The sequence below is a fragment of the Pan troglodytes genome, chromosome 21 (assembly GCF_028858775.2).
Source record: "Pan troglodytes isolate AG18354 chromosome 21, NHGRI_mPanTro3-v2.0_pri, whole genome shotgun sequence".
Taxonomy (NCBI): domain Eukaryota; kingdom Metazoa; phylum Chordata; class Mammalia; order Primates; family Hominidae; genus Pan; species Pan troglodytes.
The window spans coordinates 64,680,121-64,703,363 of NC_072419.2; the positions used below are offsets into that span (position 1 = coordinate 64,680,121).

General features: G+C 41.9%; 1 protein-coding gene across 3 annotated transcripts in view; it reads left to right on the forward strand.

Moving 5' to 3' along the window:
* Positions 1-1,533: 1,533 nt before the first annotated feature.
* Positions 1,534-23,243, forward strand: part of VAPB (VAMP associated protein B and C) — a 56,805-nt gene continuing 35,095 nt past the window's right edge. For 2 of the 3 annotated variants that reach the window (XM_054674818.2, XM_003317019.5), the window contains exon 1: positions 1,575-1,968. In XM_054674818.2, coding sequence (XP_054530793.1) covers positions 1,911-1,968 — 58 coding nt within the window. In that variant the 5' untranslated portion in view covers positions 1,575-1,910. Of the gene's footprint in view, positions 1,969-23,243 lie in introns of all 3 variants that reach the window. The other variant, XM_001135464.6, reaches the window with a different exon arrangement.

The window sequence follows — 23,243 nt, forward strand, 5'->3', positions numbered from 1 at the left end:
AAGACCTCATCTCCAGATAAATAAACAAATAAATAAAATAAAAACAACAAAAGGCAAAAATGAATCCATTTGCAGATGAACAGAAACTGAGAGGATTTGCACCAACAAAGCTACAAAAAAATAAAATTTAAAGGATTTACTTCAGGCAAAAGGAGAGTGATCCTGTTGGTGACAGCTGAGATGCAAGAAGAAAAGGTGGACAAAAATGGTAATTGTGTGGCTGAATCTAAACTAATGTTGACTGAATAAAACAATTTAGTAATGTCTCTTGGGGTTACAATGGCAAAGATTAAACTTAACATACACTACATTAAGGTGTATAATTTAGAGGATGGGTGATTAAAGTACTCCAAAGTCTTTATATTTTAAGGAAACAGGGTAAAGACATTTTTACAAATATTTAAAGATATTGGACTTTCACAAGGTAAGTATGCATGCCCAAAAGTTTGAAGTAACCACTAAAACTTAGAAATAGAGTATACAGGTGAAGAAAATCAGAATGAGAATAAAAATAAACCCTAAAGAAGAAAGGAAAGGGGAAAAAAAACAGGCAGGACAAATAGAAATAACAAAATACAATGGTAGAAATAATTCCAGATATATTAGTAAATATAATAAATGTAAATGGACTAAATGCTCCAGTTAAAATACAAAGACTATTCTTTTAAAAAACCTTTTTATCATGAAAAATTTCAAGTATACAGCAAAGTGGGAGAAACAGTACAAGAAAACCATATACCTGCGATGTAGAGTCAGCCATTGCTAGCAATTTGCCACATTTGTCTCACCTATATCGGTATGTATAGGAGACTATTAAGAACACCTATTTAACTTCCATAGTAAAATAATATAATGAAATACAATTTAAACGGTAATCATGATGTACAGTATCCACTTTTGAGGTCAAGCAGATCTGGATTCTCCAGCAATTTTTAATTATTTAACTTACGTGTGTGGTTATTTATTCAAAAGATGTCTCTTCACTAGGCTATAGTAAAAGGATTGGAATCAGGTTCGCTTTTCTGATCATTGTATTTCTAAATATTTGTTGCATACACAAATAGAATTTACTAGTAAAGAATTCAGCACAGTGCCAGTTGCATAGTAAACATTTAACGTAGAGTAGCTTGTATTTATTGTAGTTGCTGTTGTTATTGGAAGCATTCAGTAGAGTGATACAAAATAAATAAGCAATAATTGGTAGTTTATTATATTTATAATTATTATTTACAAGACGTCACAGTGCCTAGCCCATATCACTCACCCATAAACATTATACTTATACTAAGTACTTTCACTATTATTCAAAGTCTCTAACAGTGCCTGGCACTACATAAGCAAGAGAAAAGTGGAAGTTTATTCTAATTGTTATTATTGAATAAAGCACTTAACACGAAGCTGGCCCCCAGCGGGCCCTTAATAGTTTCCGCGGTGGCTGTCGTAGCTGGACTACTGACCCCGCCTCCTGAGCGGCCCGAAGCCCCGCCCCTTGCTGCCCCGCAGTCCCGCCCCCGTGGCTTGTGCCGCGCCCGCGCACTGTCCCGGAAGGGGCTCTACGCGCGCAGCTTTAGTCCCCGCCCCTGGAGCCGGCGGCGCAGGGCGCAGCTTCCCGCCGCCAGAGCGGGCCAGCCTGCTGCGTGCGTGCGTGTGTACGACTCTGCGTGCGTGCGTGCGTGCGTGCGTGCCGTCAGCTCGCCGGGCACCGCGGCCTCGCCCTCGCCCTCCGCCCCTGCGCCTGCACCGCGTAGACCGACCCCCCCCAGCGCGCCCACCCCGTAGAGGACCCCCCGCCCGTGCCCCGACCGGTCCCCGCCTTTTTGTAAAACTTAAAGCGGGCGCAGCATTAACGCTTCCCGCCCCGGTGACCTCTCAGGGGTCTCCCCGCCAAAGGTGCTCCGCCGCTAAGGAACATGGCGAAGGTGGAGCAGGTCCTGAGCCTCGAGCCGCAGCACGAGCTCAAATTCCGAGGTAAGCCCCAGAGGCCGCCACCTTCCTGCCCGCGGCCTCCGCCCCAGTGCTGGAAGGACGGAGCCCGGCGCGGCGGGTGACGTCGGCCCTCGTCCCCACCCCGACGGCGCTGTCGCGGGGGGCGGCGAGGCCGGGCCGGGCCTTGGCGCTCGCCGCGCTCCCCAGAACTGCCCGGAGTGGCCGGGACCCGAGAGGGCTGGTGCGGGAGCCGGGGCCTGCGCCTCCTCCCCGACCCCCAGCCTCCTGGGACTTGCCTTCGAGGCACTTGTCACTTTGTAACTTACCAGTTTGTGATCCTCTCTAGTGTGAGCCTCCGCCGCTGCCTTTGCCTAGAAGTTTCTTCCCCTGCTCTGTGACAGTGTTGACCTCAGGTCTTAGCTTAGTTGAGGTGTCACCTGCTCAGAGAGGCCTGCTGTGACCACCCAGCCACCGTGCACACCTGCTGTCATTCCGTATTCCGTCACTGTTTCGTGGTCAGCACGGCACTTTTCATACCCAAAATCACTGTTTCAATACTAGAAGGGAAACTGCATGAGGACAGGCTCTTGTCAGTTCGCTGCTGTGTACCCAGCACACATTATACGCCTAGTAAATAAATACCTGTTGAACCAACAGATGAACATGTTGAACCAACAAATGAACCTCCTCAGGACTTCTGATGGGATTGGGCCCATTTTCCTTTCACTGTGTCCCTCATGCTGTCTCCTGGATGCGGCGCAAGGAGGCTGCCAGGGTGCTGGGATCCTTTTTCTCCGCAGAGCTGTCTGGAGCAATACCTGCGGCGATGGGAAGCCATGACCCTGGTTTCTCCCAGATACTATTACCTCTGTAATTTGTGCCTTTATGTTTTCTATGTTGTTACTTTTGTTTTTGTTTTTTTCCTACCTTCACCAGGGCTACGAGGTAAAAGTTCTTGTCTGACATGCTCATTCTTTCTTTTTGCGTGTATCCAGTGATGTGGGAGGCTCTGGGGAGGTGATGGATGCACAAGACAGATAAGGCCTCTGCTCTCACAGAGCTTACCTTCCGACGAGGACAGACAAACCAACACACAAGATCATTGCAGATAGTGCTAAGTGCTGTGTAGGAAATGGAACAGTCTGACTCCATGGAAGCGTACTTTAGATTGGAAGGCCAGGTCTCCACTATATCGCTAGCACCGGACTCACAGTAGATGCTCAGTTGGTATTTATGAAGGAATGAATGGCCAGAGGCTCTCCAGTTTATATGTCCTATTGGGAAGTAGTGTAGGGTAACTTACCCAAAGTTACCCAGTTGGCAAATGGTACATTTGAACCCAGACTTCAGAGTTCACGCTCTTAACCGTTATGCTGTCTGATCGCTGGGAAATACTCCAGAACGGTGGCTGTCACTTTGCCTTCCAAGTTAACAATGTGAAATAACTCTGAATTTACAGAGAACCAAAGGCTTTCCAATTAAAATGAAAAACCCGAAAAACCCCACCAAACCTACCGTGGATTGTAATTCCAGGATAGTACTTGAGCTTTCATGATGTTCTCATGGCCTTCTGGGGATGCCAGATTGGGAAAGAAGTCCAGGTAGCTAAAGTGAAAATAGTGAGCCATAGTTTCCACTTGAGTTGTCTGAAGTTCTTTCTCTATCTGGGAGGCCTGGCTTGGCTTCTCCCGATAATTGGTGGGTTCATTCGGTTAGTCCACAAACATTTACTGAGTACCTGATCTGTGTGTCAGATACCCAGAGAAGCCAAGTCATATCAGCTGTACTCTCCCATTTTCCCTCAACCTCCTCCCAGTACTTTAGGGAAGGGGGCAGATAAGAATAACAGCCAGGACAGGACAATGATGTAGGGTAGTCCAGAGTGCTCCAGGAGCATTGAGGAGGTCAACTCCTGAAAGAGGTGTCATTTGAGCTCAGTTATAAAGGTCGAGTAGAAGAAGGCTCAAAGAAGGAAAGGGTGGGGAACATTTCAGACAGAGGAAATTGCATGCACAGAGGCACAAACACTGAGATGACTGGGCTCCTTTGGGATGCCACTAGTAGTTTTTTTTTTTTTTTTTTTTTTGAGATAGAGGTCTCACTCTGTCACCCAGGCTGGAGTGCAGAGGCGCCATCTCACTGCAGCCTCTGCCTCCCAGGTTCAAGTGATTCTCCTGCCTCAGCCTCTTGAGTAGCTGGGATTACATACAGGCATGTGCCACTACGCCTGGCTAAATTTTGTATTTTTAGTAGAGACGGGGTTTCACTATGTTGGCCAGGCTGGTCTCAAACTCTGGACCTCAAGTGATCCACCCTCCTTGGCCTCTCAAAGTGCTGGGATTACAGGCATGAGCCCGGCCACCACTAGTGGTTCTGAATGACAGCAACAAAGAACATTTGTTGTGGTTGCCTGGCAAGATGGGAGACAAGGCTGGTGAGTAGACAAGAGTCAGATCTCAGTCCCTTTATGCATAGATGCAGCCAGTGTCCAAGTTAAAATTGTGTTGCTTCTCCTTGAGCAGTCCTTCCTTGCATTAACTTTCTGAAAACCCCCAAATCCCAGTACAAACTCTGTTGTCTAATATGTTATGGAAAGAGGCACTCATTTGAGAAAATTTAAGATTTTGTTCAATTGTTTTAATGAAAGATGTGTGACCTTAGGCCACTTCACTCAAAGCCTGGGGTGGTTATTCGGTCAATGGGGATGATGTTCGTGTCCACGTTGCCTCTTGTAGAAAGTGTTTAGAAGGAATGACATGGCTGTTAGCGGCTTTGTAAGTGCATAGTACTATACAGAGATTAGACAACCACTTAACCACTTAAGTGGTTTCATCACTTCTGTACCTGAAAGGTGTGGCAGAGAATAGCAATCATTCTGGCCCTGGATTGGCCAAAGTAATTATGCCAAAGTCACTGGATATTTTTGCTAGGGAAGTGGTCCAAGAGAAGTGGTACCAAATTGTTGAAGGCCTCTGGCTCATAGCTTTAGAAGAGACATCTGTGTGTGTTCTTAAATGACGTCATGAGGTGTGTTGTTTGTTTGTTTTAAACTGAATGCTAAGACAGTACAATTAATAGAGACTGAATACCCTGACTTAGAGATGATTCATTTCAGGATGAGAAATGGCACATTTAACTGGTTTCTTCCAGGTTACTCAGGGTGACGACTCTGATTTCTGGTGGTTCACCTAGATGAACCTCTGAGCTAACTTTACTTGAGAAGGTAATAACTAAAATGCCCATTCAAAGGAAAAATTATCTTTTAAATGCAGCCTAAGTTGATCGTGTGGGATTGTATATTGTCAGACTCTTTAATCTTGGGAATTTTGTGTGGTATGTTAAATTTAAGGATGCTACAGAAGAAAAAGAATGCAAATTTATATGACTTTATGCAGTTTTATAGGAAGTACTATGCTGCATCATAAATATCAAAAGGAGAAAGCCTGGTGGCTTCCTGAAAGAAGCATGACACAGGAGGATTTGCCTAGACTTAAGGTTGACTTTCATGAGATGTTTTTAGTAAGTGAACCTTAAGCTCTTTCAGACTAGGGGTATCTTTCTGAGAGAGTAAATGTTTTTGTTTTTTGGCAGGGTCTTGCTCTGTCACCCAGGCTGGAGGGCAGTGGTGCCATCATAGCTCACTGTAGCCTCAAACTCCTGGGCTCAAGAGATCCTCCTGCTTTAGGTTCCCTAGTAGCTAGGACTACAGATGCCACCATTCCTGGCTAATTTTTAAATTTTTTTGTAAAGATAGAGTCTTGCCATGTTGCCCAGGCTGGTCTTGAATTCCTGGCCTCAAGCAGTCCTCCCGCCTCAGCCTTCCAAAGTGCTGGGATTACAGGCATGAGCCACTGCATGCAGCCTAAGTGTGTGTTTTCTTTTATATTTCTTTTTGTCTTTTTCACTAAGTCATAGGAGTTTTTTAAAATTGTCACTCTTTCTGTTGATCTCAGTTCTTCCAAGTCCTAATCATTTCCTTGCCATCTCCTCACTCTGAGATCCCACTTGTTGTCCAGCTCAAAGAGAGCTTTCCGAATGAGTCACTTTCAAGGCATTATATAGCACTCTTCTTTCATTCCCTTCTCCCTCCCCTTCCATGAGAGTCCATCTGTGGTAAATAGTATGTCATATATTTTTTGGTCGTTCAGGACTCTAGATCATTCCTTACATCCTAGCCTATTCCCCCAGCAATAATACTGTCACATGGAAATGGTCTGTTGAACATCCATCCTCACTAGGTTAAGGTTTTTCTTTTGGGTTTTTTTTTTTTTTTTTTTTTTGAGATGGAGATTGGCTCTTGTTGCTGAGGCTGGAGTGCAATGGCACGATCTTGGCTCACCGCAACCTCCGCCTCCCGGGTTCAAGCACTTCTCCTGCCTCAGCCTCCCGAGTAGCTGGGATTACAGGCATGCGCCACCATGCCCGGCTAATTTTGTACTTTCAATAGAGACAGGGTTTCTCCCTGTTGGTCAGGCTGGTCTCGAACTCCCGACCTCAGGTGATCCACCCACCTCGGCCTCCCAAAGTGCTGGGATGATAGGTGTGCGCCACTGCACCCAGCCGGTTAAGGTTTAAACATAACTGTGGATGCATTTACTTTTGCTTTATTGCTTGACTGAACCAATGACCTTCAAGAAGTCTTAGATAGTCCTGCCATTAGTAGGGATCTCAGATGGGAGGGCACCAATGAATCAGTGTAGTTGAGTACCACTTTTGGGAGAAAATAGAAACTTGGACACTCTAAATGATAGTTTAAGGACGTTGTTTTGTTTTATTTTTTGTATGGGAAAAGTTGGCTTAGACTCTTTAGTTCAGCCCTTCAAGTTGATGTGTAATTTAAGATTGCTTAGGAAGTTAAAAAATCTAAAGCCCTGTGGATATAGTTCATTCAGTGCAGTAATTATCTTTCAGATGCCGAGTACAGCATTAATTCTTTAGCTTTAGCATGGCACTGATTTTCTTAACACTTCATGATCACGTGGAGCAGACTGTGCTTTACAGCACAACAGAGCGTCAGCCATGTGCTGAAGATTCTTCGTGGTAGTGGTTTAGATCCACCCTGAATAGATTATCTTCATTTATTTAATTATTAAGTAGCTTGCTTATCAAAAGCGGCATTAAACTTACTAAACTTGAGTCAAACTTAAATCTTCATAGATAGTACCATTTACTTCTGAAATCTTGTTCCTGGGAGAAAAATGTGGACTGGAAGTTAACTTTCTTTTATCCACCTATTCACTCCTTTTTCTTCACAGTTAACTCCTTAGGGGAAAAAATGTATAGTTCTTGACCATGTGCTTATGTTTGTAAAGCAATGATGTTTCCTTAACGTGAGTGGTTGTGACATAGATCACTGTTATCTTCATAATTACCTGGGAGCTTTTCATCCAAGTGTGGATTTACTAAAATAATTAGTCTGAATTGATGCTTATTAAAGAGCTGAACTCTTAAACGTTAACACTATCTTGTATTTATTAAAATTGTATGCATGTTTCCTTCAAATGCTGAAGGCAGAATACTGAGAACTTTGACCCTGTGTTATTATCGCTAAGTAGTTGAAAATGAGGGGAGGAGTCAAGGGAGTATATTATATTGGTTGTCACTCAAATACTACCCCTAGGCATGATTTTTAGAACCGAAACTTGAATTTTTACATAAAGAATTATCTCCAAAAGTGTCTTTTTTTTTTTTTGAGATGGAGTCTTGCTCTGTTGCCAGGCTGGAGTGCAATAGCGCTATCTCGGCTCACTGCAACCTCCGCCTCCTGGGTTCAAACGATTCTCCTGCCTCAGCCTCCTGAGTAGCTGGGACTACAGGCACATGCCACCACGCCTAGCTAGTTTTTGTATTTTTAATAGAGACGGGGTTTCACCATGTTGGCCAGATGGTCTCGATCTCCTGACCTCGTGATCCGCCCACCTTGGCCTCCCAAAGTGCTGGGATTACAGACATGAGCCTCTGCGCCAGGCCAAGAGTGTCTTATATATCCCCACTTTTTTGAAAAATTTGCTGTCTAAAGGATGATCATGATTTGGGACGAATGAGCGCAGCTTTCAACTAGATGACAAGAAAGATGAATACAAAGAGTGCTGAGTTCCATTAGTCAAGACAAGGTTGCCATAGAATGTCTTTAATAAAATAAAAGCCTTTTGCGTTATTTTGCACCGAGGATTGTGTTAAAAACAAAGTTGCATTATGGTTTCCAGATTGGCATCCTTGTTTTTTTCTATCATTTTAGGCCCCTTTCAGGCTGTTGTCAGCATAGCATATCCAGAATTGCTTTGGCCTTGCTCAGTGGGTATGTGCGTTCTTTGAAGTTCTTACCTGACAGATGTGGGCAGCTGGCTTTACACAAGGAAGAGTTGTTTAAAGAGCTTTGGTATGGAAACAAAGTTACTAAACTTGACAGTCACTTGAGGATTATTTTAAAAACAAACAAAATAACTGAATGTGGTAAAATACTATCTCTAGAATATTTTTCAAACTGTTAAAATGCATCCTTTTAACAGAAGCTGTTGATGTCTACAAACACTGTCTTTGTAGACAAAGACAAACCCCCCTTGCATGGGGGTTTGGGGGTTGGGAGGCAGTTGAGAAAATGGCATAGTCCCATGAGAAAACCTTGGAATACTTTCTTTTAATAACATTTTTTTATTGCATAGAACTGTAAAGCTACAGAAATGCTTTCTTGGAGTTTTCCTTCATCCTTTCAGAAGGGCTAATATTGACCTTTGGTTAGCATGTTAGTGTTTTCACCTGTGTCAAGTGATGTCTTCACGCTTTTGGGGGGTGTGTGTGCATGCCCACCTCGTGTTGTGGTAGGCCACATTTGCCGATACCTATAATGTGTTTCAATTACTACATTGTTGGCATTTCAGTAGGCTCCTTCAGCCTTTGCCCATCTGGGAAGTGGAGACTAGGGCAATAAATGTTTTAGGGGTAGATTGAGACTGCAGTGTTTTTCATCTTTTAGCTTGTACTTTAAGACAATGGGATGTACCCCTAGACCATTTACCTAGATTTAAATTACTTCCTTGTGATGTGGTCTAGAGCTCTAAGTTCCTTGAGTTGTCTTGAAAGGCTGAAGGGTGCTCAGAGAATGGAGGGGAATTGAAAATGGAACCTAAGGATCTGGGAGTGGTCATATGTGTGAGTGGTGAAATGTGCCCCCCAACACCCTGTTGGGTCGGGTCTGGAGTTAAAAGCAGTGGCTGACATACATTTTGCAATATAAGGGTAAAGAAGGAACAAACATTTCTAGAGGATAAATGCTTTAATTCCAGAAGATAGGCCACACAGTTTAGGAACTGTGGTAAGAGGTGCTTTGCCATATTTATGTTACTGTTTAATCTGTATAACAATCGTATGAGATGACTTAGTCAGTGGCTAGGTAACTTTCTGCTGGATGAGGCTGCACTAGTAAATGGTGGCACAGGCAAAGCCTTGTACTTTCCCTCATACCAGTATCAGCTCATTAGAGTTAACTCATAAAGGGGTTTGTTCTTGAGAGAGGGAGGCAGAGAATTTAAAACCATTAATGAAGTATTAATAGCTGTCAGGACAATTTCTTAAGAACATCAATTCATTAAGAGTTATTCTCTGTGAATTTTTTAGGAGGGATTTCTTGCCCTACTTTTGAAAAAGTTCAGACAGATGACTCCAAAGAATGTTTGATTTCTCTTGTGAATATTCACTTTTATATCAGATTCTGATGGTTTCATGATTCTATATATTTAGAAAGCATTAGGCCGGGCATGGTGGCTCATGCCTGTAATCCCAGCACTTTGGGAGGCTGAGGCAGGCAGATCAACTGAGGTCGGGAGTTCGAGACCAGCCTGACCAACATGGAGAAACCCCATCTCTACTAAAAATACAAAATTAGCCGGGCATGGTAGCGCATGCCTGTAATCCCAGCTACTTGGGAGGCTGAGGCAGGAGAATCGCTTGAACCTGGGAGACGGAGGTTGCGGTGAGCCGAGATCCGGCCATCGCACTCCAGCCTGGGCAACAAGAGCAAAACTCTGTCTCAAAAAAAAAAAAAAAAAAAAAAAAAAACACATTAACTTGTGGGTAATTTGTCCTTCTGCTATCCAGTCTTTGGAAGGCAGGGCAAAGCTTGTGTGTGGTAGAGATTTCATAGGCTTGCAGGTTTGTAGAGTGGGAATTCAAGAAGTTGTAAAGGGCACTTATTAAGATAGGAATGTCTAAAATAAATGATCTTTAGCAGTGCCACCTTAAACTTTATAAGTGTTGCTACAAAACCTTTAGTTCTGCATGCTCCTGACCAGCCATTGCCTTGGACAGAGAAACAAATAGGGGTGAGTTAATAAACTAGAGACTTGTCTCAATTGTTCAAAGAGGTAAACTTAAGGTGATTAAAAAGTGCTGTTTTATTCTGTATGAGATACACTTTGAGAAGTCGTCATTTTCCAAGACGATGATACGCCAGGCATACGAATTGGATCAGAAAGGATTTAGAGACATGCATGGATATAATGATCTCTTACAGATGTTCCTCACCTTACAGCGAAGTTACATCCTCAGAAACCCATTGTCAGTTGAAAATATTATAAGTTGAAAACATATTAGATACAGCTTAACCTACCCAACATCATAGCCTTGTCTACCTTAAACATACTCAGAACCCTTAAGTTAGCCTCCAGTTGGACAAAGTCATCTAGCACAAAGCCTATTGTATGATAAAGTATTGAATATCTCATGTACTGCATATTACTAGCCTGGGAAGAGATCGAAATTCAAAATATGTCAAAATTATGATGGCTTCACACCATTGTAAAATTGAAAAATCGCAAGTCAAACCAATCGGGGATTGTCTGTACATAAGAGATGATTGTCCAAATTAGAGCTGTTTTGGGTTTCTGCCCTTTGCAGATCCTTTGAGGTTTTCTTTATAGACAGATGACTCCTTCTGGGGGAATTGAACGTGACTCTGATTGAGATTTGGTTCAGTTACCACATACTGAAAGCTTCCTGTGGGCCAGGCACTAGGTTGCACTGGGGACCTGGGAGGAAGGCCTAGCCCTTAAAGTTTCCAGCCTCTAGGTATTGGGAGACAAGGAGGGAAAATGGGGACAAGATATTTATGGCCTGTCCTTATTGAGAGCTTAGAAAAAGCTGTGTTAATTCTACTTTGGGTGTTCGATCTCACAGGGAAGATGGCATTTGAGATATGTGACTTGGCGAGCTTACACTGTGCGCTTGCCATTTTTCTAAGTGTTCATTTATTTAATTCTTAATGCAAGCCTAGGAAGTGGGTACAGTTATGATCCTGAAGTTATTAACCCAAGTTATGAACCTGACTGAGGGTTGGAGCTGGGATTTGAATCAAGATCTGTCTGATTGCAAAGGCTATGGCTTTTTTTTTTTTTGTCATTATGCTGGCTGTGTTTCTTCCCCTAAAAGATAAGTAGGAGTGTGCCCTTGGCTTTCTTATTTATTATGTTAGGAAGATGAGAGGAGGAGTGAGACTAGAGAAAGAGGCTTGAAAGAGAAATGGGATAGAAAAATAAAGGAAAAGGCTGGGCACAGTGGCTCACACCTGTAATCCCAGCACTTTGGGAGTCTGAGGTGGGTGGATCACCTGAGGTCAGGAGTTCGAGACCAGCGTGACCAACATAGTGAAACCCCATCTCTACTAAAAATACAAAAGTTAGCCGGGCGTGGTGGTGCATGCCTGTAATCCAGGTACTTGGGAGGCTGAGGCAGGAGAACCGCTTCAGCTGGGGAGGTGGAGGTTGCAGTGAGCCGAGATCGTGCCATTGTACTCCAGCCTGGGCAACAAGAGCAAAACTCCGTCTCAAAAAAAAGAGAAAAAGAAAGAAAAAGTGCCTTATTATAATTGTAGTCTTGTAATTGTCTCGTTGGCACCTCTTACATAAAGTGCAGTTGCTCTGGGACATTAGAATGACTGTGACTGACTTTTAATCTTTGCCAGCCATGGTGGCTCACGCCTGTAATTCCAGCTTTGGGAGGCTGGGGTGGGTGGATCGCTTGAGCTCAGGAGTTTGACACCAGCCTGGTCAACATGGTGAAACCCCTCTTTACTAAAAATACAAAAGTTAACCAGGCTTGGTGGTGTATGCCTGTAATCCCAGCTAATCCGGAGGCTGAGGGGCAGGAATCGCTTGAACCCAGGAGGGCAGAGGTTGCAGCTAGCTGAGATTGTGCTTCTGCACTCCAGCCTGGGCTGAGAGTGAGACCGTCTCAAAAAAAAAAAAAAATCCTTCTATGAATTCTGTGTTTCCCCCTAAGAACTTCTGTCCTAACTTGATCACTTCTTATTGTGAGCTATTTGTTTATTAGTGTTGAAAATTCTGTGCTAATACTATCAACTGTACCTTCCCTTCCACCACCCCATTCTCTGCTCCGAGTCTTTCATGTCCTCAATACCTGTCGTGCAAACTATGCATTTCTGGGTTAACTGGGTACTATTTTAGTCTTTTAGTTCCATCACTCAGCATTTACAATATAGTAGAAAAAGGGAAGAAATGGAGAGGTACACGTACTCGAGAAATCAGTGTTATGGCCATCTCCATTTTAGAGATGAGAGGCCTTTGCAGAGGGCCTTTGCGAAGACTTTACAGAATGTGAATTTGTGCCCTGGTCTTACAGCCTCCCAAGCCTGTGTGCTTTGCATTACAAAGCGAATCTGTGGTTCCTAGCATTGCTGTCACCTAGAGGCACTTGGGCTAACCTCCTTAGCTTTGGTTTCCTCCTCTGCTATGTAAGGAGGCTTGAACTCAGTACCTCTAGGTGGTCCTTCCAGCTCTAAGCTTGAGAACTTAAGTTTATTTTAGCTGAAGAAGAGAGATAGAAAGCCCCTTGAGGACAGGAACCAGCTTGTATTTCCCACAGCACCTACTGGTACTTTGTTCCTATGGGCTCCTGAATATTTAATTAATGAAACCTCTTGTTACTGTTTGAAAGCTCACTACTTATATTAACCTTTCCTGAGTATTCTTGGACTCTGATCCAGTTTTTTCTATATCACCTCTTATTGTACGAATTGTATGTCACTTTCACATTTTGTTTTATTCTTTATGTGCTTCATTTACTTATTTATTGCTTGGCTTTCGCTGCTAGAATGTAAGCTCCTATAGGTTTTTGTTTTAGTATTTCTGAGTAGACTACATAGAATACATTCTCTTCTTCTTCTTCTTTTCTTTTCCTAGTACCCCAAAGAAGGATACAACCCTGGATTTGGTCATCTTTTCAGTGTTTGCTATGATCATTTGAAACAGAAGCATACACAAGAATAAAAAGAGAAATTTGCTGAAAAACCAGAGGTTTGTCCTTGTGGAGGCTTATTTGAATTCTCAATCTGTTGGTTGAATTGATTTGTTGGCATGTAAATATATCCTGATGGACTCCTCTGAAAATCTAAATTTGTGCTTCTGACCTTTGTAAAGTCAGGCATTGCTTTACTAATTGGATGAAGGAGAGCCATGGCTTACTCTTGAGAGAATGTGCAGATGCACACAATCAAAACTTTTCATGTAATTTGCGGGCAGGAGGATCCCATCTTAGTGCATAGTTCACCTCTAACCTCGCTCAGAGAAAAGGTGGAAGAAACATGAGCGGTCATCTAGAGAAATCCAGAGACCACTTGGTCGGCTCATTTGGATCTTTTTATTTATTATTATTTTTAAAATGAATGCTTTTGTTGCCTTTCTCTTCCAAAGCAAGATTGTTTCTTTTTCTTTCTTTACATACCTAGCACTCACTGAGAATAGTGCTTGGCCATTAGTCATTTTCATTAAACATTTGAGTATTGTCCCTTCCACCTTTAAAGAAGAAAAACTGGGTTGTCAGTCCTTTTTACTCTGTCTAGCTACTCCTTTCACTTTCCTTCTTATCATGGTAAGCTTCTGGAAAACATAGTTTCCTGTCTTTTTTCTTTCTGTTCTTCACTTCTAGTCACTGCCCGGAAGCTCAATCATTGCTTCATCACTACATCTCCCATTGCGTGTTCAGTCTTCACTACCATTTGACCCCTGTTGTCATCCTGCTCATTGACACTCTTCTCTTGACCTCTCTCATTGCTCTCTCTGCTTTTCTTCTGCCCATGTGGCCAGTTTTGCCCACTCATCATGCAGTCCGGTTGGTAATGCTCAGGGTTACAGGTTCACCTTCTCCCCCTCTTCTCCTTTCCCTGTTTCTCTCAGATTTGCTCTCTCTGTGTCTTCCCTTCTCCCCTTTGCGGAACTCTTTTACCAGTACCCTTCGCTTCTAACGTCACTTATGTATGAACCCAGGCCTGACCCAAGCCCATATAAAAGGCTGCAGTACGTTAAATGCAGCATGACCCAAGCTGAACTCTATACTACCTTTTCATTTTTTCCTCCAAACCTCCCCTTCTTACTGTCTCATTGAATGGTACCTACATTCATGCATTTGACCAACTCAGAGAGTCTATGACTCAGTTCTGTCCCCTCTTCCCCATTCCCTCTATGGCTGCCCCATTTTCTCCCGCAACTGTAATAGCCTCTTAACTGGTCTTCTTGTCTGAGTCTTCTCTTTCTTTCCACCCTGATGTGGTTTTCAAAGATGGTTTGCAAAGATGCAAATCTGAGCATATCTCTTGCTTGCTTACAATCATTAAATGTCTTCCTGTTGCCAAAAATAAAGTTTAAATTCTTTAACAAAACCTGGAAAATTATTGATACTTGTTGCACTCCCCCCACATTGCCCTGCCCGTCTTTCCAGCATCGTCTTTCCTCATGCTTGTGTTTCAGCCTTTTAGTTCTCCTTGGCCATGGGGCTTTGGCATACTATGTATCATGACTTACCCTGTATGTAGTCATAAAGTAACAGTTTTTAGCTGTTTCCACCACTAAAAATTAGTTGATTCCTTTTCCTCTTGTTTGTTTCACTGCGTCCCCCTGCTTACCTTTGAGGCTCAGCACAGGCTTCACTTCTTCAAGGTCACTGTCCTGACATTCTTCACTCACATTGTATCTGCTCCTCTGGCTCCCACACATGTCACAGCATGTTGTCATTGGCAATGTGATACGTGACTCCCTTTCGCTGTTAGTCAGCAAGCCCCCCCACCTTTTTTTTTTTTTTTTTTAGATTGTGTCTCTTCTCCCCAGATCCCAGTGCCTAGCACAGCCCAGTGCATGGTGCATGGCAGTTTCTCAGGGAGTTCATGGTCTCTGGGTCTAAGGCATAGGCGAGGAAGGGTTGATGTTTAGGAGAAAGCTGAGAAAGAGGCCAGGCGCAATGGCTCACACCTGTAATCCAAGGATTTTGGGACGCCGAGGCAGGCGAATCACTTGAGGCCAGGAATTTGAGATGAGCCGGGGCAATATGGCGAAACCCCATCTCTACTAAAAATACAGAAATTAACCTGGTGTGGTGGTGCATGCCCATAATCCCAGCTACTCGGGAGGCTGAGGCATGAGAATCACTTGAACCCAGGAGGTGGAAGCTGCAGTGAGTCAAAATTATGCCACTGCACTCCACTCTGGGTGACAGAGCAAGACTGTATCTCAAAAACAAAAACAAAGCTGAGAAAGGAGAGAGGGGGGAAAAAAAGAAGACTTTCAGTGGTGAAGAGTAATGAAGCCTGTCGGCAGGGCCCGTTACGTACAGCCGATCGATGTAGACACAGTGCATTTTGCTCAGAAAATATTTGAAGATTTTCCACTAAATGCTGGTTGCTTTTCTCTCTTGTGGAAACTTATGTTTTTACTTATCCTCCTCTTCTATTTCAGAGAGTCAGGACTACCTCTTAGGTGTGTGTTCTTTTACCCCATTCCTTTCCCATCACTTAACAGTATTTTGCATCGTTAGCCTGTTGCTGCTGTCTCACTTTTCTCTTGTACTTGATTCCTTCCTTGTGCCTACAACATGCTTAAGTTGCCCCTTCCTGAAAAGAAATCTTGTTTTCTAGATCTTCCCCGCTTAAGCAAATGCCCAGTCTTCTATCACAGCTAATTTTGGGGAAGCGGTGAATTTCAGTTTCTGGTATCTTTACTCTTCTTTCATCAGACCTCACCCCTTCACTCAAACCCTTCTTAGTTCCCCAGGTTTCTCTCTGTGATACTTGTCTTTGACTTTTCTGATGAACTGTCCACCTCTTTATCATCTCTTTTACTGGATGTTGAGGTTTCTCAGGTTCTGGCTTCAGTCTTCTCAATCTAACAATTCTCTGTATGTTGTCTCATTAATAATGCCTTCATCTTCCACTTCCGCACAGAAAACTTCCAAATCTCTATCTCCAAGCAAATCTTTTGATCTGTCAGCCTGCTGGACATCCCTGTCTATCTGGTTGTCATGAGAACACCTCAAACTCAGCATGTTCCACACTGTATTTACCGTTTACCTTCTCATCCCCACTGACTGTGGCTTCTGGATCTTGGGAATGGCCCTTGCACCAAGTTGGCAAGCTGGAAATCCTAAACTTGTCTTTCACTCCCCATTTTCCATAACCTTTCACATCTACTCAGTCCATTTAAATCAGCAGCATCTCCTATGCCCTTTTGCTTCTTAGTATTCTATCGTATCCTAAGTATAGGTCCTTTCCCTTCCAGACTATTGTAGTAGCACCGTGTCTCAACTTTCTGTCTCTATTTTTCTGCCTGCTTCTCTCACCCTTTGGACTATACTTTATACAGTTTCCAGAGATATTTTTCTAAAAATTGAAATTTGATATCATTTCTTGGTTTAAAAACATTCATTGGCTCTCTAGATCTTACGGATAGGTTTGTGGCCCAAATTCTTAGGCCAGCAGCAAAACTCTTCAGAGTCAGGCCACACTGCATCTTTCCAGCCTCAGCTTCTTTCACCCCTCTCGTACCCCTTCCTCTTCAGCCATCTGATGCCCCCAGAAGCCCCTTACAGCTTTATCACACTGTACTTTCACCCAAGTTCCCTACAGCTCAAAGTGTACTTTGCGTTATCTGCTTTTCAGACTCCAGGGCTTGCCTCAGTGATCAGTTCCCTGTGCTCCTCACCCTCCCCTTTTGATAGGATGCTTTATAGATTACCTTTCATACAGTGTTCGATGCAGTTAGAGGTAGTATACTGCCCAGGAGTTAAGAGTGTGAACCCTAGATCTGCCATCTGAAAGTCATGTGTCCTTCAGTGATGCATTTAACCTCTCTGTGCCTCAAATTTCTCCCTCTGGGGTATGTTAGGAGTATACAAATTAACACATGTGAAGTGCTTAGAATAGATTGGTACTGTTAAATATGAGCTAACGTCACATTTGATATTTTTTTAAAAAGAAAAAATCATTATGGAGTCTCAGTCCTAGAGATTCTGATTCATTAATTCTGGATGGGCCCCAAGATTGTTCTGTGTATTCTGGGTGGGAGCTGCAGTGCCCTGTTTCTCTCTCTAGCTTGAGAGCCTAGCACAGCACCTGAACCACTCTCTTCATGGGTTACTTCTTGAGTACCTGTAGCATGGCAAGCACTGCTGAGAGGCCAAGATGAGAAAACTTTTACCTTGTGGAGCTCATCTTCTAGTGGAGAAGGTGTACATTAAATAAAAACAGAAAATATATATGACGTGGTGTCAGGCAGTAGGTGATAAATGGGAAAAAAACAACTAAAAACAATGCAAGATAAAGGGATTTGGGAATGGATTCAATTTTAAGTAGGGTAATTAGGGAAGGTCATTTAAGTAGGGTGATTAGGGAAGGTCATTTATCTGAGGAGGTGATATTTGAACTGAGACCTATATAAAATGAGTGTGTGAACTATGGAGACATTTGGGAAGAGCATTACAGACGGATGGAAGGGCAAGTGCAAGGTGATGATGAGCTTGGTGTGTTCAAGGAGCAGCAAGGTATGCCTGTGCTACAGTGGGGGGAGGGGCCTGCTGGGAGATGAGCTCAAAGAAGAGGGCAAGAGCCTTGCCGGTAGGCAGGCCACAGGAGGGACTTTGGATTTTGTTGTGAGATGGGAAGCCACAGAGGAATCTGAGCAGGAGTTTATTTTTATTTTTATTTTCATTTTTGGAGACAGAGTCTTGCTCTGTCGCCCAGGCTGGAGTGTAGTGGCGCGATCTCGGTTCACTGCAACCTCTGTCTCCCGGGTTCAAGCAACTCTCTTGCCTCAGCCTCCTGAGTAGCTGGGATTATGCCCAGCTAATTTTTTTATTTTTAGTAGACAGGGTTTCACCATGTTGCCCAGGCTGGTCTTGAACTCCTAAACTCCTGAGCTCAGGCCTCCCAAAATGCTAGGATTACAGGTGTGAGCCATCACGCCTGGCCAGGAGCCTTTTTTTTTTTTCGAGACGGAGACTGGCTCTGTTGCCCAGGCTGGAGTGCAGTGGTGCGATCTCACTCGGCTCGCTGTAACCTCCCCCTCCCAGTTCAAGCAATTCTCCTGCCTCAGCCTCCCAAGTAGCTGGGACTACAGGCGTGTGCCACCACGCCTAAGTAATTTTTGTATCTTTAGTAGAGACAGGGTTTCTAGATTAAATGTAGAGGAATATAGAGGAATGTAGATGAAATGTAGAGGAAGAGAGACTGCTTTTGGCCTAAGCAGTTGGGTGAGTGGTGGTTTCTTTACTGAGATGAGAAGCATTGAGTTTGAGGGAGGAGAGTGGGACTCAAGAGTGCCGTTTGGACATGAGAAACTTGAGATGCTCAGTACACTTGCAACGAGAGATGTTAAATAGGTAGTTGAGTCTGGAGCTCAGGGGAGAGGGCGAGGCTGCAGATATAAATTTGGCAGTCAGCTTATTGTTGTGACATAGAACAGTAAGGAGTAATTTCTTCTGATTAAAGAGATTTGGTAAACCTTTCCAAAAGAGAAGACGTTTGAGCAAAACTTTGAAGAATGAGCATAATTTCCAAAGGCAGAGAAAGGGAAAAATAGAAAATATTTTTCATCCAAGTCTCACAGCCTTTCCCCTGGCCTCTTCTTGAGTTTAAGAAGCTGCTGACCTGGTTGATAATCTCTTATCACTGGTATAGCCACTTAGGTTCTTTATTGAAAAGGAACCAGAACAGATTACACACTAACTGATAAACCACGTTCTACTGTTTCTCGTCGTTCACAGATTGAAAATTCCAGTTGGATCATCAAGGTACAGAATGCTAAACTTGTTCTTCTCCCCTGTTCTGTATCTGGTGTGAATTGGATGTGTTGATTTTGGTATGGAGGCTTTTTCACATGCTGTCATCTCCACTAAAGATGGAACACTTTGGAGAAGTTTTACTTCTGTTGTTAATGACTTTTTGCACTTGAACTGTTAAAACAACTACAACCATGAGAAATTGGGACCCCATGCTATTTTATCACTCATACCCCTAACTTGAGCATATTATCTGTCTTGACTCATCCTGCTTTGTGTAAAATGTGAATCATGTTTTGTCACTCTTCTATTTAGATAGAATTTTATTTGCAGTAGAATATTGCTTATCTTTTTGTTTATTTTTGTGATTACTGTAATCAGAAATTTTGGTCTTTCAAGTAGAGAATAATTACTAGATGTTCGTTAGTCAATGGGATAAAGAATGCATTGAAAAAATTCAGTTTATTAAATCGTCCAAGATCCTTTTAGAACTGATGTAAAATTCATCTGTGAATAATCTTCTACTGCACGATAATATTAGTGTTGGATATAGATAGAATGTATGAAGCCTCAGCTCTTATATACTCCTTTTAGCCATTTTTCTATTATGAAAAAAAATCTAGTGTATTAAAGGAAAGTAGTGACAGTATTTATCTTTAGATGGTTTCTAGTATTTGCAGTTCATACAGAAGCTTTTGTCAGAATTGTACACATGGGTCTTTGTCTTGAGTTAATGAGACCACTGCAACTTTAAACATGTTTTAAGTGATAACCTTGATTTTTATAAATTATACAAGCATGACTATCAATGCTGGTTTATCAGTTTTCAACAACTTTACAAGTCTGAACAAGTAGAAAATTATTTCAAAAGAACCTTGTTTGGATCTCACATAAACTACAGGTAGCTTTCTGTATATGAAAAAATTTTTAAGTACAGAAAAATACAGATAATATAAATACCCCAGTATGGAGTAACTAAATGTTAATAATTTGTTAGAAGACTCGTTTTAAATCTTTCTTTAATAAAACAAGTAAAACTTCACTAATAATTTATGACATGTCTGTACTCCATATCTGCTGATTCATACGCCCTCCTTTTTTTTTTGTTTTTTTTTAACCCCCCGGGGAATTTAATGTGAACTATCCGTTTTTTTCTAGATCACTTAATGTAGTGTCATGGTGTATGGATGACTTAACATGTTTTTGAGACCTATCAACTGTTGAAATACAGATCTAGTTCATTCTTTTAAAGAGTTGTATAGTATTCCTTCATGAGATTTTAGAATTTTTATTGTAAGTAAGAGAATTCTTTATATATTTTGAATTCTGGCCATTCATCTGTTATATAAACTGCAAATATCTTAGTTTTCCAGGCTGTTCCTTACTAACTTTGTATTTTTTTTCAGGTAGCTTTCCTGAGTTTGATCTTAGGAATTCTTAAAATACAGTAGCATGTCTTCCAGTTTAGTTTTCCCACCCATGGAGGTGGTGGCAGGCTGAGTTTTGTTTCTTTCTGCTCTGAAAGACCTAGGAAACTAGTGAATTGAGTAAGCAGCCTGCAAGTCTGGTATAGTCTATTTCAATCAAGTTGGCTTCTGGTGTGCCTTTGATGGCATCATCAGTGAGAGTTCTTGGTGTTGATTTCTCTTGCTGCAATAACAGGTGTGATGTTTCTCAGTAGCTGGCTGGCTCCCGAGGATACCAGGAGAATACTTTATTAATTTAAAACACTGCATTCTAAGAGTTCTTCAGGAAAGTTATGTGTCTATGGGTAGGGTTGTTTTTATGTGGTTATTTCAAAATAAGAGCTATACAATCAGGCTTTCTGCTGGAATATTGGAATATAATGTCTGCCATTTAAACACATTGGTTGCAAAGCTTTAAAGCTTTATTTTTGTTTCTAAAGCATTGATTTAATGTGTGAGCTAACAATTCGATCAAGAAAATAGATTTTTAAGAAAACTTCTCCAGTGTCCTTATTCTTGAGTTCATGGTTATTTAAGAGCTCACTCTCTTTGAATATCTGTTAGTATGGTATCTTTCATTTTTTAGGGAGGGGGCAACTTTAAAAAAAATCACCATAGAATAATTATGATGAAAGCATTATTGACACAGTGAGCATTTTTAATACCTTCAACCTGTATATAAGCAGCACAAATTTAGAATGATTTCAGATCCAGGTTTTGAAGTAGGTGTCTGTTTACAGGAAATGCAGCAGAATCAGAGTACAATGACCTCTGAGGAAGTCTCATATTCATGCAGCATACATTTTTACTATGTTTGTGGCACTGTTCTAGTTTGGAGGATCTGGTGATGAATTGGATAGACACCCCCCCCCCCCGCCCCGCCCCCCACTCCATGTGGAAACAGGAAAGGAACAAACAAAATATGTCCTATGCAGAAGATGAAAAGGGTGTAATGCTGGAACAGGAGCAGCAGTAGTCTCAGTATTTATTCACCCAGAGCCTGGATGTGCGTACAGAGGGTGCATAGAGGAAGAATACAGCCATTGTGTGAAGTAGATAGAAGCATGGCATGGCTATTTGTTCATTCAGCAAATATATTATTGAGCATCTGTTCTATGCCTGCAAGTGCTCTAGGTGCTGATGATCAGTAATGAACAAGAGGGACAAAAAAGTCTGTGTTGATGGAGTTTCCATTCTAGAAGGGGAAGATTTACATAAACAAGAAAAGAAATAACGTGGGGATTGGTGCACTGCAGATGGGTATGGAAAGCAGAAAGCAATAGGATACTTTTTAATGTAAATAGACTGTCAAAGGGTAAAATTTAAAAATATTAATAAGATATCCAACAGATTTTGCTTTAGAATGTCCGTGTCCCTCCATTTTAGTGTATTTTTCCCGCATAGAGAGTCTACTGTATTGAAACCTCAAGCACACTTTTATTGTCTTCACAAAATCCATCAAAAGTCATAGGCTTCTGGAGACAGATTATTACCTTCCCAGAAGGTAATCTTTTTAGAGTTGAAGTGAAATATGGTAATTTGTTTTTTGGAGAGGCTGTGAAAAGGAGAGATATTGTACCTAATTTGTGTTTGCAAGAGTATAAAATAATATAGCTTTTTTTATGCAGAGTGGAAAAAACTGTTGTGAAGCTAATAACTTTAAACTTGTATCTGGAAAGCTGAGACCTGATAGATTATATATCAAATTGGTATATAACTTATTTGGTAACATATATAGGTTGAGTTTCAAAGTATTGTAGCTACATCAGAAGATAAATTACAAAGGAAGAATATGTATTTGTGAAACCAGAATTTCATGAACTCTAGAAAAGGAAGAGGAGCAATCACTTTGCACAACAAAGAATCTTTATTCATATATACACACACACACACACACACACACACATACAATACAGATAGATATTTTCAAAATCTCAATAATATTTAATATTAGAAATGTTAAGGGGGATACTACCGAAAGTGAATTAATATAAAAGACCAAATACTTTTTCCCCTTCCTTTTTTTAAAAAAAAATATAGTTTAGAACAGTTTTAGGTTCACACAAAAACTGAGCAGAAAGTATGCACAGAGTTCTCTTGTAACTCCTACCCCACACATGCATCATAACCCCCTCCACTGGCAACATCCTACACTGAGAGGTACATTGGTTACCATTGGTGAACCTACATTGACATGTCATTGTTAGCCAGAGTCCGTAGTCTGCGTTAGTATTCATTTCTAGTGTTGTACATTCTGTGAGTTTTTACAAATGTATAATGACATGTATCCACCATTATAATATCAGAGTAGTTTCAGTTTTACTGTCCTAAAAATGCTCTATGCTCCTCATGTTCTTTCCTCCCTTAAATTCTATCAACACCGTATTTTATTTATTTATTTATTTATTTATTTATTTATTTATTTATTTATTTTGATAACAGAGTCTTGCTCCATCACCCAGGCTGGAGTGCAGTGGGGCGATCTTGGCTCACTGTAACCTTCGCCTCCTGGGTTCAAACTGTTCTCCTGCCTCAGCCCCCCGAGTTGCTGGAATTACAGGTGTGTGCCCCCACACCTAGCCAATTTTTGTAGTTTTATTAGAGATGTGGTTTCATCATATTGGCCAGGCTGGTCTCGAACTCCTGACGTCAAGTGATCCGCGTCCCCCCCACTCAGCCTCCCAAAGTGCTGGATTACAGGCGTGAGCCACCATGCCCGGCCAACACCTTATCTTTTTATTGTCTTTGTAGTTTTGCCTTTTCCAGAATGTCATAGAGTAAAATCATACAGTATGCTAC